The 15,328-nt window shown below is 37.7% G+C and overlaps 2 protein-coding genes across 5 annotated transcripts; both read left to right on the top strand.

The window, feature by feature from the left end:
* The first annotated feature begins 2,576 nt into the window (after window positions 1-2,576).
* tmem115 (transmembrane protein 115) lies at window positions 2,577-6,446 on the top strand. Of its 2 annotated transcripts, XM_059503609.1 has the most exons (3): window positions 2,577-2,913; window positions 3,541-4,445; window positions 5,099-6,446. In XM_059503609.1, exons 2-3 carry the CDS (start codon window positions 3,589-3,591, stop codon window positions 5,325-5,327), a joined length of 1,086 nt encoding a protein of 361 aa, XP_059359592.1. In that variant the 5' UTR covers window positions 2,577-2,913; window positions 3,541-3,588; the 3' UTR covers window positions 5,328-6,446. The 2 variants fall into 2 exon arrangements, with proteins under 2 accessions (XP_059359592.1, XP_059359591.1); XM_059503608.1 differs by having other exon boundaries at window positions 2,577-4,445.
* A 1,577-nt stretch (window positions 6,447-8,023) lies between these two features.
* Window positions 8,024-13,601, top strand: rhoab (ras homolog gene family, member Ab). 3 transcript variants are annotated; one of them, XM_059503607.1, is made up of 6 exons: window positions 8,025-8,171; window positions 8,277-8,388; window positions 10,213-10,370; window positions 12,190-12,310; window positions 12,465-12,595; window positions 12,766-13,601. In XM_059503607.1, exons 3-6 carry the CDS (start codon window positions 10,215-10,217, stop codon window positions 12,937-12,939), a joined length of 582 nt encoding a protein of 193 aa, XP_059359590.1. In that variant the 5' UTR covers window positions 8,025-8,171; window positions 8,277-8,388; window positions 10,213-10,214; the 3' UTR covers window positions 12,940-13,601. The 3 variants fall into 3 exon arrangements, with proteins under 3 accessions (XP_059359589.1, XP_059359590.1, XP_059359588.1); XM_059503606.1 differs by lacking the exon at window positions 8,277-8,388 and having other exon boundaries at window positions 8,024-8,171; XM_059503605.1 differs by lacking the exons at window positions 8,025-8,171; window positions 8,277-8,388 and having other exon boundaries at window positions 10,192-10,370.
* The last annotated feature ends 1,727 nt before the right edge of the window (window positions 13,602-15,328 follow it).

Here is a 15,328-nt window from a genome sequence, read left to right as displayed (position 1 = left end):
TGTCTCCTAACCAAGTGTATTCACCAGGTGTTAATTTGTCATGCTTAGGTGTGCTGGGTAAATGTGGCACTGGAGACAAGTGAGACAGGAGACAGATCTCCTTCATAATGCAATAAAAATTAAAAAGTGCAGTTAGAGGGTCACAGCTTTCCTTTTCCTAGAAATGTGACATATTGAATTTGCAGAAAGGTCCTGCTTAGTATTCAGTGTGTGTGTGTGTGTGTGTGTGGGAGTTGGGCAGCAGCCAGTGGTCCTTTATGAAAATGGCTTTATGAACATACTAAATAATGATGTAATGAAAATCTAAATGAAGGTTTCTGCTAGGGTTAGGTTTAGGAAATAGAAAATAGAAAATATCCCTGAGTTAGTGTGTGTTTGGGTTTTACATTGTGGGGTTCTGTTACGATCGGAGACCCAGTGAAACGCAGGAGACGAGAGATCCAAACGCAGTGTGGTTTATTTGGGTAATCCAACTCAGAATCCAACATGCAGGGGTCAAAACCAAAAATCCATCCAAACAAACAAACAAATAAACAGGAAAAGGAATAGGAACAGGAATAGAACCTATAAACTCGGAATGCGATGAAACTCAGAAGGCGAGGCAACTGGGTGACGGAATGAAAGGACTCCATGCAGACAAACAGAAAAGGACTGGTTAATATAGGGAGGATAATGACTAACAAGTGAAGACACCTGAGTGCAATTAACAGGAGTGCAATTACTGTGATGAAGGGACAAGGCTTTTTGGGAATAGTAGTGCCTGCAGTGAGGTGCCTATGGGGAAGTGAGACCACTAGTGTAGACTCATGGAAACAGAGACCAGACAGCGTGACAGGTGCAAATTATGTCATCTTGAATGATGTTGTCCGATATTAAAATGAGTTGTTTCTTCAAAATAAATATATAAATCTAAAAAAGAATTTGATGTGAGTTAATTTAGTCACAGCATTATAATCTACATTATGAAAAATTGATTCAGCTCAGTGTTAATAATTATTTTTACACAATTATCGTATTTATATTTTGATTTAACTTTTATTTTCATATTTTCTGTTTTAATTTAAATGCAGTTTAAATTTTAATAATTGATTAAATATTTTAGTACATTATGTCTACTTTAGCTTAAAAATATTTTATTAGAATTTGTAACATTTCTAACTTTTTTTCATATATTTTTATTTCAGCTTTATGGCCAGCAGTTAGTGGTTGGAAAATGGCTTTATTATACTAAATAATTATTTTAGAATCCAAATAAAGATTTCTGTTAGGTTTAGGTTTGGGAAATATAAAAAAATTACTAATTGCATTAAGCATTTAAGTATTAGGTCCAAACGATCCTTGGGCATTAAAACATTTTGGATACCAGATGTTCCCCACAAACACACTAAACTTATAAAATAATAAACAATGAATACAATTTAATGATTTAGGATTGGAGGATTAAAAAAAAAACATTACCTCAGTACAAAAGTCGGCAAGTCAATGGAAAGTCTTTGCCATGATAACACAGATAAATGTGAATGTGCTGGCAGAACAGATGACTGGACATAAACCATTGACATTTAAAAATGAATTTGTGGAAGAGCTAAACCTTTCTAGACGTCAGGAATTGTTTTGTGCGTGAGAGGGTGAGAACATGTTATCCTTGCTGGCTTAAATATCACTGTCTGCTCTGTGAGGACACAATATGTGCAACAACACCTGTCAGCATCCCAGCGGGTCTGCGAGACCCCTAGAACTAAAGGTGAGAACAAGTGAAGGAGCAGCCAAGACCTTTTTGTACATGGTGTTTATCACAACTGAGGTCACACCCTCTGTGTAATTGAATAACCTTTTCAGACTCTGACGGAATGCAAGATATCTGTGATACTGGGCTCGAAGAATCGAGTGTAAGGTGACGTTTGTCCGCCATCTAGTGGACTAGATAGGACAACGCATTTGATTTGTCATGTCATTTGACAAGCATTCGACATTTATTGCTTATAACTAATATTTATTTTTATTTTTCAGTTACGTTATCCTATAGTGATTAGTGTCTTTTATTATTATTATTATTTATAACAAATTATTTTGACGAATTAGACTACAGACTTAAAGCTAGAGTAGTGACTAGTTATATGCATTCAATTACTAGTACTTGTTCATTCGATATTAGTGTGTTAAAATGCAAGAATAATAATTTGTCACCAGTATGGTGCGACTCAGAGTCAGTCCGCGTGACCTTGAACCTGTTGCTAAATCTTCGTGGGAAAGTCGTCCACGAAATTCCTGATCTCATTGGATTAATGACTGAATTTCACCACCGAAAATGCATCCAATACTGGTAAACGTCACACGGGAACAATGGAAAAATTAGTTGTCACTAATGAAATAGTGACTAGCTCAGCAAAATAACAAATAGCTCATTTGTATCAGCTTGTAGCTACCAGTCACTATTGTATTTCTAGTATTAAAAACCATACTGCTGGTAGCATAAAAATAATCACTGATTAGGTGAAAGTAGCTGTTTAAAAAAACGACTTGCTTTCGTGTTCATTGGGGAAAACTACATATCCCAGCAGTCTTAACCCAACAGTGCCGTAAACGACACGCCCAGTCGCAAATCTGAACGGTGACGTTTGCAAATCTGATGTTTGTGCTTTGTGGCTGTTTGCTGGAAACGCCACACTCTTAAATAACTAAACACTAGGTTTATTCAGAAGAAATGTCGACGTTAGGATGTTAAAAAGAACAGCCGGGACGCTTGTTTCGGATTCACGCTTACTGGCTACAAACCTGCTACCTGGAGGCCTGTTGTGAGAGGAGATCCCCGGACTGAACTGCGACTCCAGGCCGGTCTGAGAGGACATGCCACCGGAGAGAAAGCTGTTCATAGCTCGTCTTTCTTCGCGTGTTTTACCCTTAAAACAAACGGCAAGTGCCTGAACTAAGACCAAAAGACTTATATAAGACATGAAACTGTCAAACTGACATGAAAATGTGTTTAAACAAATCGAGGAGGTGAGGTTTATGAAGTGTTAGCAGACGGTGTCGATAAACAGGTAACGTTAGAATAGCTCAGGTGACCCTGATAGAAACGCATTAGTGATGAATTATATATTAACAACTCCGAACAGTAAGACCTGAGCAGGTAGATAGTCAAAATCATGTTTTGTCAGTAAGGTCAACTACTTATTCAGCTAGAAAGTAAACGTTACCTTGACAACAGCTTTAGTTTAAAAAATATATTTTGTACGCATTCTGGAAGATCAGAATATTTGTATTATTAACTAGGTAACAATATTATTTAAAGCAACAGTTCTTCGTTCTTTGAGGGAGGATAAGATCTACTTATCTCACCACAAGTGTTGTAATCACCTGTAAGACCAGTGTGAGGTAGTACTGTAATTTACTCTCCACAATCTTCATTTAAGACACCATCCCAAAGTAGCTTATGTTGCAGAACCTCTGTTGACGAGGTCACACTTCTTGCATGTTGATGTCTGGGCTTCATCTCCTGGTTGTGTCCCTCATATTTGACCTAAGCTGCTGATTTCTTAGGCTTGCTATTTCCGGAGCGTTTACAACTGAGGACCCGAATCTGTCAGGATGAACCGTTACCTGCCAGTGGCACGGCAGCACTTTTTGAGTGCCCTCGCGAGCACAAGCGTCGTGGTCAAGTCCATATGTGCCACAGTGATCCTGATGTACCTGCTCTCCTGGGCTGCTAACACCCCTTACCTGCTTGGCGTCACACCAGGTTTCCTCTTCCCACCAAACTTCTGGATTTGGACACTTCTGACCCATGCAGTGGTGGAGCAAAACATTCTCGGCGTGGCAGTGAATATTGCTACTGTGATGGTTGCTGGACGGCTTTTGGAGCCATTATGGGGAGCGCTGGAGCTGCTGATCTTCTTCGCTGTGGTAAATGTAGCAGCCGGTCTCCTATCTGGACTCTCTTATCTTCTCACCTACGCTGCCACCTTTGACCTGGACTACCTGTTTGCCGTGCGGGTGTACGGCACACCCGCTTTTCTGGGGGGCGTTCTTGTAGCGCTGAGGCAGACTGCAGGAGACACAACAGTGCTTCGAGTTCCTCAAGTACGTTTGAAAGCCGCCCCGGCGCTAGCTTTACTTGCAATAGCCGTCCTGCGGCTAGCAGGGCTGCTGGACACTTCAGCTCCACTAGCAGCATGCGGGTACGGTGCTCTGTCCGGGTGGGTTTACCTGCGCTTCTACCAGAGGCACTCTAGGGGGCGTGGAGACATGTCAGACCACTTTGCCTTCGCCTCGTTCTTCCCAGAGGCACTCCAGCCAGCCGTTGGCTTTGCAGCTGGGCTTGTGCACGCTGCCCTTGTGAAGATAAAAGTTTGTCGTAAGATGGTGAAGCGATATGATGTCGGGGCTCCATCCTCCATTACCATCAGCCTACCAGGCACAGACCCACAAGACGCAGAAAGGCGGAGGTAGGTTCATTTAATTAAGAGCGGCTGATATTTATTTTCATGTGTTGGTTTATATTAACATTTATATACAATTTCTTCCAATTTGAAACAAAAATGTATTGTTTAAATGCTACAAATGTGTTTAAGAATTAGTAGTTTTTTTTAATGTAGAGTATGATCAGGTTATTTTTTTTAGTTACCTAATTATTTTAATATTTATATACAATTGTAGTGTTTATCAATATTTTGATAATTAATTCCAAATAATTAAAAATGATATGAAAACTGAAAATATAAAAATGATATCACTAAGACTTAAACTATAAATATTTTATTTAGTATTTTACTAATTTTGGTAAATGTGTTTATTATTTTTACTCTATGTATTATCTTTAATTTGTTTTTATTTCAGTTTTAGTTATTTTAGTACTTTAAAGTTTGTTTTCATCTAATAGTTATATTTTCATTTCAACTTTATTTAATTAATTGTTGAATACATTTAAAACAAATCTCTAATATCGACCAAGGCCCAATAATGTACTGCCATCTTCTGCTTTTCTAGAGCTACTACAGTAAGTAAACACAGACCAGTCTAATCGTTCTCCGTTTTGATGTATCCATGTCTGTTTATTGGCGAATAGCAAAATCAGTTCTTTTTTTGTTTTTCCTTAAAGGCAAATTGCTTTGAAAGCTCTGAATGAGCGTTTGAAGCGTGTAGAAGACCAGTCGGCTTGGCCCAGCATGGAAGACGAGGAGGAGGATGAAGATGAGGAGGTACAAACAGACACTCCACTCCTTTCGAGCCGAGAGACTTTGCCACCAGCACCCAGTGCCACACAAAATCCTACGGGACAACAGGAGTCCAGCATCATAAGTTTTGAAGATGCTTCGACCCATTCCTAACCCAAAAAGACACAAACACAATCCTTGTTTTTGTCCTGCAGAGTTCAGTTTATCCTTACAATCACAAATGCTATTGGAGACATCTCACACAAACACACGCACATTATCTTGCTAATGTTTTAAACACACAAACGAGGAGTTGCCACTAAATGAACACATTACCTAAACTAAATGACAAGGACATCCATACTCCGTTTTTCATCTGTACAAAAAACCCTTGGATTAGCCTGATTCATAGCATCTGCAGTGCTCCAGTACTTTTGCTTTGTAAAAACAAGAATATATTCTCTCCCTCTTGTGTCAGGTTTTTGGGAAGTATCCTTTTGAATAAATGCTCTAATGGTTTCTGGGATTCAGTTTTTAAATATATGGCAGACTCTAAAAATGTTTCTGGGTTGCCTCTTTTTTTTTTTTTTTTTTTTGGCCTAGTAACAGAAAAAAGGCAAGATTCCTCATATTTATTGGGCAGAAGATGGGATTTTTTTGCTGCTTACTACTGTAACGCATCAAAAGAATGTCTGGAACATCAAGGGCAGGATTGCTAAAGGTGAAGAATGTTTATTTTTCGAAGAATGCTTGATATCTCATTTAAGGTTCTGCTTTCAATGATAAGGTTGTGGCCCTTTGATTTCCTGTTTCAGTCATGATGATTTCATAGGTGGAGGCACAATGAGGAGAAAGTCGGATACAGTCATTTCAAAGATATTTTTGTTCAGAATAGTTTGAAATGATAATAGCAATACAGAACCTGATTCTGTCCCCTGTTGTACCCTTTTCCTCATCTGTACTTTAATGATCTGTCTATATGTGTTGGCTTTAGAGTGTTGCACTCTAAATTATGAGCTTGCATTATGGACCTGTTTTTATAAAACACAGATTGTCTACACAATGTGGCTCGCGTTTTATTTAATGTTAACATTTTTGATTAAGGTCCCTGAAATTTACATTTGTATTTTAAACCCATTTTCTTTAACATTTTCTAGTAATTGTTGATCTGTTTTCTCATGGTTCCTAGGTGTCAGCCTTGATGCTTTTCTTTTGCAGACTTATTCTCTTATTCAGGTTTCAGACTAATTTTCGGGTCTTTCTAAATCTATAATAAAGACTGAATGAAGAGCACACCTGTCCCAGAGGATCTTTTTGATTCGAAACAATCAATCAGTGCTTTGTTATTCACATTATTAGTTAGTGTTTATATTTGTGTGTGTGTGTGTGTGTATACCATTCATTGGAGTCTGTAGGATTGTTATTTTTGACAGAAGTCTTATGCTCAGCAAGGCTGCGTTTAAATGATCCAAAATACAGTAATATTGTTAAAAAGATGTTTTAAACTTTATTATACTTATAACGTATTTAATTCCTCTGATGGGAAAGGTGAATTTTCTGCAGTCATTACTTGAGTCTTCAGTGTCATATGGTCCTTCAGAAATGTTTATATCTAATCTATCTAACATGCTGATTTGTGGCTTGAGAAACATTTTTTTATTATTGTTAATTTTAAAAACAATTGTGCTGATTTTTTTTTTTTTTTTTTTGTGGAAACTGGTACATGTTTTTACAGGATTCCTTGATGAATATAAAAAATAAAACACTATTGTATGAATATATAAAAATAACAAATTTAAATTAACAAAGGCTCTGCGTGAGCTTTACCATGTTAGGCAAAAAAAACTGTCTCAAGTGGTTTTAAAGATGTTGTATACAGAAAGTTCTTGTTCCATGAATGAAGGTTCGTTGAGCCTAGAACTTTCATGACGTCCATGAGTATATTAGAATATTAGTTTAGGAGGTGAAATAAATTCATCTTCAGGTGTTACCCAGGCCCTCAGCCTGCACATAATCTCATTATAATGCATAAGTCATATTGTGTTTTTTATTTAGATTGACGTGTTGAATTTAGGGTGAAAATCTCCTACATGGATCTTTAGTGCCAAGGCTTTGATAAGAAGTGGAACTAGCCACAATACATTCCCCACCTCCTCCAAAATGGCAATTCTGTGATTTACTCAACCTGAACCACTCAACCATATGACTAACTGCAGCACACAACAACATGTTAGGCAAAAGACAGTTTCAGTCACCATTCACTTTTGTTTTATGAAACAAGTGCAGTTAAAGTGAATGGTGATTGAAGCTGTCGTTCTTATTAGCATCTTTTTTTGTGTTCCACAGAAACTCGTACATGTTTGGAACAACATGATGGAAAGTAAATAATGAAATTTTTTGAGTTCAATATTCTTTTATCTGGTGGGTTTGTAGACTAAAGACATTGTAAAGACACTGTAATGGGGCACAATTGCCCATAGATGGCGAACTAAACACGCATTAACATCGTCTTTCCTCATTCGGTTTGAGGGAAGTCCTGTGCCGCTAATTGTTGCTTCCTAAAACATGTCTACCGAGCATTACATTTGATGCTGATTACATTTCAAACGATATAGTTAGATTTTTTGAGTTTCTTTTTTTAAAGAAACATTATTCAATGGTATGCGTATACAGTTAGTGGTTGTTTTAAGCTGGGAAAAAGTTTTACGTTGGTTAAATAATAGTCCCCTTTTGCTCCATGAACGACACACACATTTTTTAGTTTTTAACTTCATATATAACACAAAACGGCCTTGTTAGGGTGGTCCACCTCTCATAATGACTCATTCATCCACCGCCAAATGAACTCCCTGCGACGTGATCGCGCAGGCGTGGCTCGAGCTCGTGCACACAATCCCTTCCCCCTTCTGAATGCCCGCGCTCTGCTCGTGCTCGCCAACGGTTTATTGTATCGGAAATAAGAAGCGACGGAGCTCCAACGCTGAAATAAAACAGAACGGCTAGCCATCTGAACTTCTAGTAAGATTACTTTTTCTCTCGCCTTTGTGTTTATGCAGCTATTATAAACTTTTAAAGCCAAATTCGCTGCGGACTGGTTGTTTTAAAAGTACTTTTTTGATACAGTGGAAAGGTAAGAGCTCAGCGACTGATCATTCGCCGCTTCCGCGAGCAACCGCCGGCCGGGAGAAGCAGCTCACCCTCGGCGATTTTAAAAACCGTTTAAAGATTTATCCAGGTATTTAACGTTAGACATAGAAACGAGCTTTACTATGTGTGGTGAAGTAAAGTTCACTCACAAGTGTTTCTTCGTGAATATATTCGATGTTACCGGTTACAGTTATGTATGTGGTAGAAGCTGATTTGCTGATTTAAAGCGGTGAGCTAAAGCTCGACCCAGACACGCGCATAATCTCAGATTTAGACGTAACTGGAGGATTATTGCTTTTATTTACCTATAACTGACATTGTTCTTGAGTGATTTTCAACATTTGGTTAAATAAATTAAGATTAGTAATCTAAAATAAGCACGATTCATAAACTGTTATTAATGCAAATCTTAATATCTTTTAATATAATTCATGTGTGTTTCATTAACCTTTGTGATTTATCGTATTCTTCTCATTTGCTTTAGTTCAGTCTTAAAAAGTTTAGTGTATTATTGTATTGTAACTTTAAACAGTTTAGTTGTGTTCAATTGAATTATGTTTATGTATTATGTCATACAAACATTTTTTAAATGGGAAATAACAGTAAAGGCAGACACAATACAATTTCTAAAAAAATGTTCAATTAGCTAAGATATTGTAACAAAAATCTTGTATTTTGATGCCATGAAATTTTCTGAGTGACCGATAGAAGTCATTATCAGTGATGTTCCTATTAATATGGGTCTATAATCCCATACAGTGGTTGGAAACTCCCACTGGGTCTTATTTACAATTTCCATGACAGCATGAGTGGAAGACATTTCAGAGCAAATGTTTGTATGTGAATGTATAATGTCAAGTGGTTTTACAGACATTTTATATAGAAAGTTCTTGTTTTAATAATGAATGTTCAATAAACCTACAGGTGCCGTCAAGATTAATCTTTATCACTTTGAATAATTTACTAACCTTACTGTTGCCACGCAGTTATCAGGAGGTCCCAAAAGTCATGTGCCCACATGCAATGAAGTTTGCCTTTTTGACATCCATGTGGATATGAGAATATTAGATTAGGAGGTGCTGATAAACATCAGATTCATCTTCAGGTGTTCCCCAGGAACTCAGCCTGCATAGCATCTTATTATAATACATATCGTGTTTTGTTTTAGGTAGACATTATGAAGCTCGGGTGAAAATCTTGAACCCCACATGAATGTATGTTTTAATATAGAGGGACATATGGAAGATAGAACCACTAGTTGATCTTTACTGCCAAGGCTTTGTCTCTTCTGCTGGTTTTCAGACTTTGATCTTTAGCTTTGCTGTTCTGTGTATGTGTCAGTATTTAATCTACTGTCCATCTGAGCCGCTCTCATCGCCACGGGCCTGTTCATCAATAATGTGGGCTCTGTTCTGTAGCTGCCAGCTTTATCTTGGCCACTGGGGTGCTACTTGCACTTCAAAGACATCTGGCCCAGTTAACAGACACTTCCAGATCTGCCTCTATTTAAACGGCTGTTCTGTATCAGAAAATGAAGTGCTGTGTCATGTTGATGTGATCGGATGGGTTGGTTCTGCTGTGGTCATTTTGAAATGACTCAGTTGAAGGCTTAACAGATCTCACCGTTGGCTGTGATGAGTCAACTGAGGACTCTGAGGTCTCTGAACCCTGTGTGGCTTTGATTACTGGGCCTAAGGGATGGTTTGATGTGTATTTACAGTACTTTTATAATGGAAGAGGACTACCACGAATGGCACCGTTCATATTAGAGTTTGTATTTTGCAGGAAGAGACATTGGAAAAATAAAGTATCCCAACATTATAGCCATGGCAATTATTCCGGTTGCTGCTGCAAAGGTGACTGGTAGCGCAATGCTGCAGTGTTTAACTGTGTATGTGTATATCTTTTGCAGGTATGGCAGCAATTCGCAAGAAGCTGGTGATTGTAGGAGACGGAGCGTGCGGTAAAACCTGTTTACTTATCGTCTTCAGTAAAGACCAGTTTCCTGAAGTCTATGTCCCCACGGTGTTTGAAAACTATGTCGCCGACATTGAGGTTGATAGCAAACAGGTGAGCACGATGCACTTGAGAAATACAATGTATATAAATACTAGGGATGGGTAGCGATTCAGATGTCCTGTTTTGATTTGATTTTGATATGCAAGCTTTCGATTCTTGGTTTGATTCTCGATTTAAAAAAAAAAAATTATTACATTCAGTGAATATAGTTTTAATACATATGCTATTGATATATCTTAAAACAAAATGAACAGTTAACATCAGTTTACAAATTAAGAGTCACAGATCTGTATTTTAAAACAATTTTTTTTGCACTGGGTCCTTTTTTAACAATAATAGGGCCATATAAAATTATCTTCTTCATTTTTCTGGTAATCAGATGATGGCATAAAACATTCATTTAATTTATCCTAATCAAATGAAAAAAAAAACGTATGTTTTGGCAAACAAAGTGCTGCACAACAGAGGCTTACTGTTAAAATTGAAATGGAAACAAATGTGATTATGCCTTTAAAAATAAAGATTTATTACTATTTAGGAGTAGTAGTAATAGTAGTAGCAGCATTGTTGTTACATTGAATCTTAAGATTTCCAAATAGTAATATATTTCTGACAGTTCTTTCACGTTAAACTAAACTTATTTTGACAGGTTGCCTTTTGAGATGTTGAGATGTTTTTAACTCGATGCGGTGCTGACGCGCCTGGAAAAAACGGGCGCGTCGCACCACGTGCGCATCATGACCGCGTCGCTTCCATTATGAGCGGAGAATCACAGAAAGTGACCGAATTGAAGAACATTGTTTCGGCATCTCTCAAGCAACCAATAAACACCGCTAACTTGGAGAATGCAGTGAAAACTCCTCTTCTCGCGTCTGCCCTAGACCCTCGGCACAAACATCTCAGGTTTCTCGATGAAAACATGAGAGAAGTAAGAATTATCAGAACATTTTCCTTGATGCGAGTGGTGCGAATGCAACCATGCCACCAATGATGAAGAGGATGCACAACATCTGTGCCGTCAGAGCATGTTTTCTCGGCGGCCGGCCTTATTGTTAACAGACTAATGAGCCGACTTTCCCCCGATCATGTTTACATGCCCGTATTTCTTAACAAGAACATGTAAAACAATTTTTTAAAAAAAGCAAAAAAGATTTGCTGACAGTTTCAAAGTTTAAAAGTTAAGTGTAGGCTACGTTCTACAATAGCCTAATTTCTGCAGGCTGCTTTACGTTTTTTCTTTGTTCACTTTTTTTTTTTTTTTGCTTTTAATCTGTACTTTTGTTTGTTTGCACGCATTGTTAAAGGTTTTCAGCTACAAAACACGATGTGTAATGTTCAAGCTTATTGTGTTGTTCAAAATGATGGAAACAATAAATGTTGCTGAAAAATAACGTCTGTCTCATTAAACTTAATTTAAATAAATATTCGTTTTTTGTGTGCTCAAATATTCGAATGTGATATTTGTGGAAAACGCCCATCCCTAATTGAATCAACATCATTTTTAAAAAAAAGCAATTCATTGAAGAATTTTTTTTTTTGCCCAGCCCTAATAAATATCATGGTTCCTGCTGATTGTAATTGTAACTCAAAATAAAGTTTGGCTCATTTTAAGATCAAATTATTAGCTATTGAAAGACCATGTGTTCACATGTAAACCCCAAAACCCAGTTTTATAGGCTAAATAAGTCCTTGTCAGTTGGAGCTCTTGGAAGTGGCTTTAATGTAAAAATATTGACCTGATTCACTTTCCTAATTTAGTTTAACATTCTGATGGCACCTCCATCTGTCCTTTTTGTGGTGGAAGTCCATTTTAATGGTTTGGGATGTTCTGAATGTGCATTTGAGCTCAATGTGTCCCTTTATCCAAAAGGTGGAACTTGCTCTGTGGGATACCGCAGGACAGGAGGACTACGATAGGCTCCGTCCACTTTCATACCCAGACACTGATGTCATTCTTATGTGCTTCTCTGTTGACAGTCCTGACAGTTTAGGTAAGGTTCTGTGTACTCTTCGGCCTATAGTTCTGTGTACCTTTCTCACGTGTGCATGTTGTAATTACATTAGTTTTCCTTTTTCTAATGAAACTGATCTCTGGTCAGTGTTAAAACTCCAGTATTGACCTTTTGATCTTTGACCTCTCTGTAGAGAATATTCCAGAGAAGTGGACACCTGAGGTGAAGCACTTTTGTCCAAACGTTCCCATCATCCTCGTCGGCAACAAAAAGGATTTGCGGAATGATGAACACACACGCAGGGAGCTGACTAAGATGAAGCAGGTAAACGTATACTAAGTATTTGCACAGAAAATACATGTTTAATGTACTCTTCAGCTGGGTGTTTTTAGGATAATTGTTAGTTTTTCTTGTTTCAATAAATGTAGAGAATTTGATTAAATCAAGACTCAAATAATGTACTGACAGCATATTTTGTGTTGACTGTCCAATAGGAGCCTGTTAAGGCAGAGGAAGGAAGAGACATGGCCAATCGGATTGGAGCATTTGGTTACATGGAGTGCTCAGCCAAAACAAAAGATGGTGTTCGGGAGGTGTTTGAAATGGCCACTAGAGCAGCGCTGCAGGCACGCAGGGGAAAGAAGAACAACAAATGCTGTCTGCTGTGAATAGTCATTGGACTCTGTGCCTGTACTGGGGCTCAAAAAGAGTGTGTCTGAGGGACACAGACCCCTCCCCCACCTTCCCCCGTCACATTCGCCAAATGTTTTTGGGAAAGAGATCCCAGATAAAAAGCTTTTTGTCTCCTTTTTTTTTTTTTTTTTTTCCCTTCGGTCTTATTTTTAGTCCTGGAGATGTTTATCAGTATTTAAGAGAACTTGGAAAAAATGGGACTATTTTTGATGCTTTACCTGAATTTGTGGTATCATTCAAGCTTGCCCATCTGCCAAATGCTGTCATGTGACCCTGTGGGCAGTTGGAAAAGTGTGATCATGTGAGCTGCAATTCAGTACTTCAGCCCATCCCTCATATGTTGGGCTCTTTTTTCTGCAACATGAAACCGGGCTGAACTTGATTGTTGCTGTATGTATGTATGAATAATTTTAAGGTTTTCTTTTAGATAAGGGCAAGATTGGGATTTTAGAACAAAAGTACAAAATAGCTGTTTTAAAGCAAAAAGGGGCCATGGGGTGGGTGGGTGTTTATGTATATTACATACATGTACATATGAACGTGTGTAATTATATGTACACTCATTCAGGGCTGGAAACCGTATTTGTAAACTAGACTTGGTAATCTTGTGTAATAAAAGATTTTCTATAAGGAGCAACTCTGTGTGTGTGTGTGTGTGTGTGAGAGAGAGTAAGAGAGAGAGAGAGAGAGAGAGAATGATCAGGTTCATGTATAAACCTTCACAAACTTGCAGAATGTAAATGATGTGAACAGAAAAAAAAATACCATTTTGATTCTGCTTCCTTTTTGTAAGTAGTTCACCAAAACGATACACTTCTGTTATTTATTCATTACAGACCTGCTATTCATAAAGTGTGAACATTCTATTCACACATCTCTTTTTTTCATGAAATAAATGTTAATCAAAGACATAAATAGACTCTGTGCACACTTACTCCCTATGCATTTCTGCTAAAGGATAGTATTCTCCCTAATAAACTGCTATTGGTAGTACAAACTATTTGTTATATTTCTGTTAACTGTCAATCACAAATAATTATAGTGTGTGTGTGTGTATATATATATAAACTATAGTAAATGTAATATTGTAGTAAATTACAACGTAACATTTTAGTTATGAAATCTAGAAACTTTAAATGCCTTAAGAGCAAAGGTGAATTGCATCAATATTGTCTTTGTCATGTTGTGACATCCTCAAGGTGTAATTTTTCTGTTTGATTTACTCATAATTTCTATACATTACACTGCACTGGAAATTGTGATCACCGAGACTAACTGAAGAAGCAATTAAGCATAGAGCTCATAGTTCATCTGTCAACTTCCAATTGACAAAAAGTACCATAGAATTCATCTTATTAATAGATTATTAGTGAAAAATGACAGTTTGGACCATTCCTCACACAAAGCTAATGTATGACTTGAAACTGAACACAGAAGTAGAATGAACTTCTTTTATGGTGCTTTTCATGGTCACTGTATGCTTTTATTGTGTTACCAAGTACAGGAAACATTGTTCAAATTTTCTGTTTTACAGATGTCATATTTTAAATGACATCTAGATGAGTAAAATACAATTTTAATTTATGCCCAAACTATTCCCTTTCAGCAAGAGGAGTAGATATTTATGCTGTTTCATTAATGTTTGAGATCACTAAACATTGTGCACATGCACAAGATACAGAAGTCAAGTCAGTTCCTGGTGTAAAATTTGGAACTACTTTTATATTTCAGAATTTTAGCACTATTTACACACCAACAAATTGTAGACTGGTGACAATCTACCTTGGAAATTAGCCTTAGGGGGTCATGAAGGCTTAATAGGTGACAAGACAGTTCCTTTACAGAACTCGAATGAAAAAGTTTTAACAGAAGTGGAAATCCTGCTTTCATTTTGTCAGTGAACAGTATGTTCTGTTTTTACGCTGATGACTAAGCCTTTGCACTCCAGCTAATGTTGAGAGAGAGAGAGCTTACTGAATCAAAATTTAGCCAAGAGAAACTGGAATTATTTCGAGTTGCCACCCACTGGATAATCCTGGAGTCAGAACAGCAGATGAAACTCTCTAAACCATCCTTACCAATATGTTTAATGACAGTATAGTGGATAATTCTCGGATATTATGCACTATAACACAGCCTGCTTCTGTTTAACTGAAGAGGGGAAAAACATGACTTGTTGAGGAAGGAAGGAAATAGTCATACAGCCCCCACCCCCTGCGGGCAACACCCAGACCCGGGCTGGCTGAAAACTCGACAACTTGCCATTTCTGTCTTCTGACGCGGGACCGAGAGAAAGAGCCGCCGCCCTTTCGCAATCTCTCATTCTCTCTCTCCGTCTCTCGGAGAGTTTCGTCCTCCTCTGAT

Source organism: Carassius carassius, chromosome 21 (genome assembly GCF_963082965.1).
Source record: "Carassius carassius chromosome 21, fCarCar2.1, whole genome shotgun sequence".
Classification (NCBI taxonomy): Eukaryota; Metazoa; Chordata; class Actinopteri; order Cypriniformes; family Cyprinidae; genus Carassius; species Carassius carassius.
The sequence above is the reverse complement of the archived record's forward strand: the minus strand, read 5'-3'. Positions and strand labels throughout refer to the sequence as shown.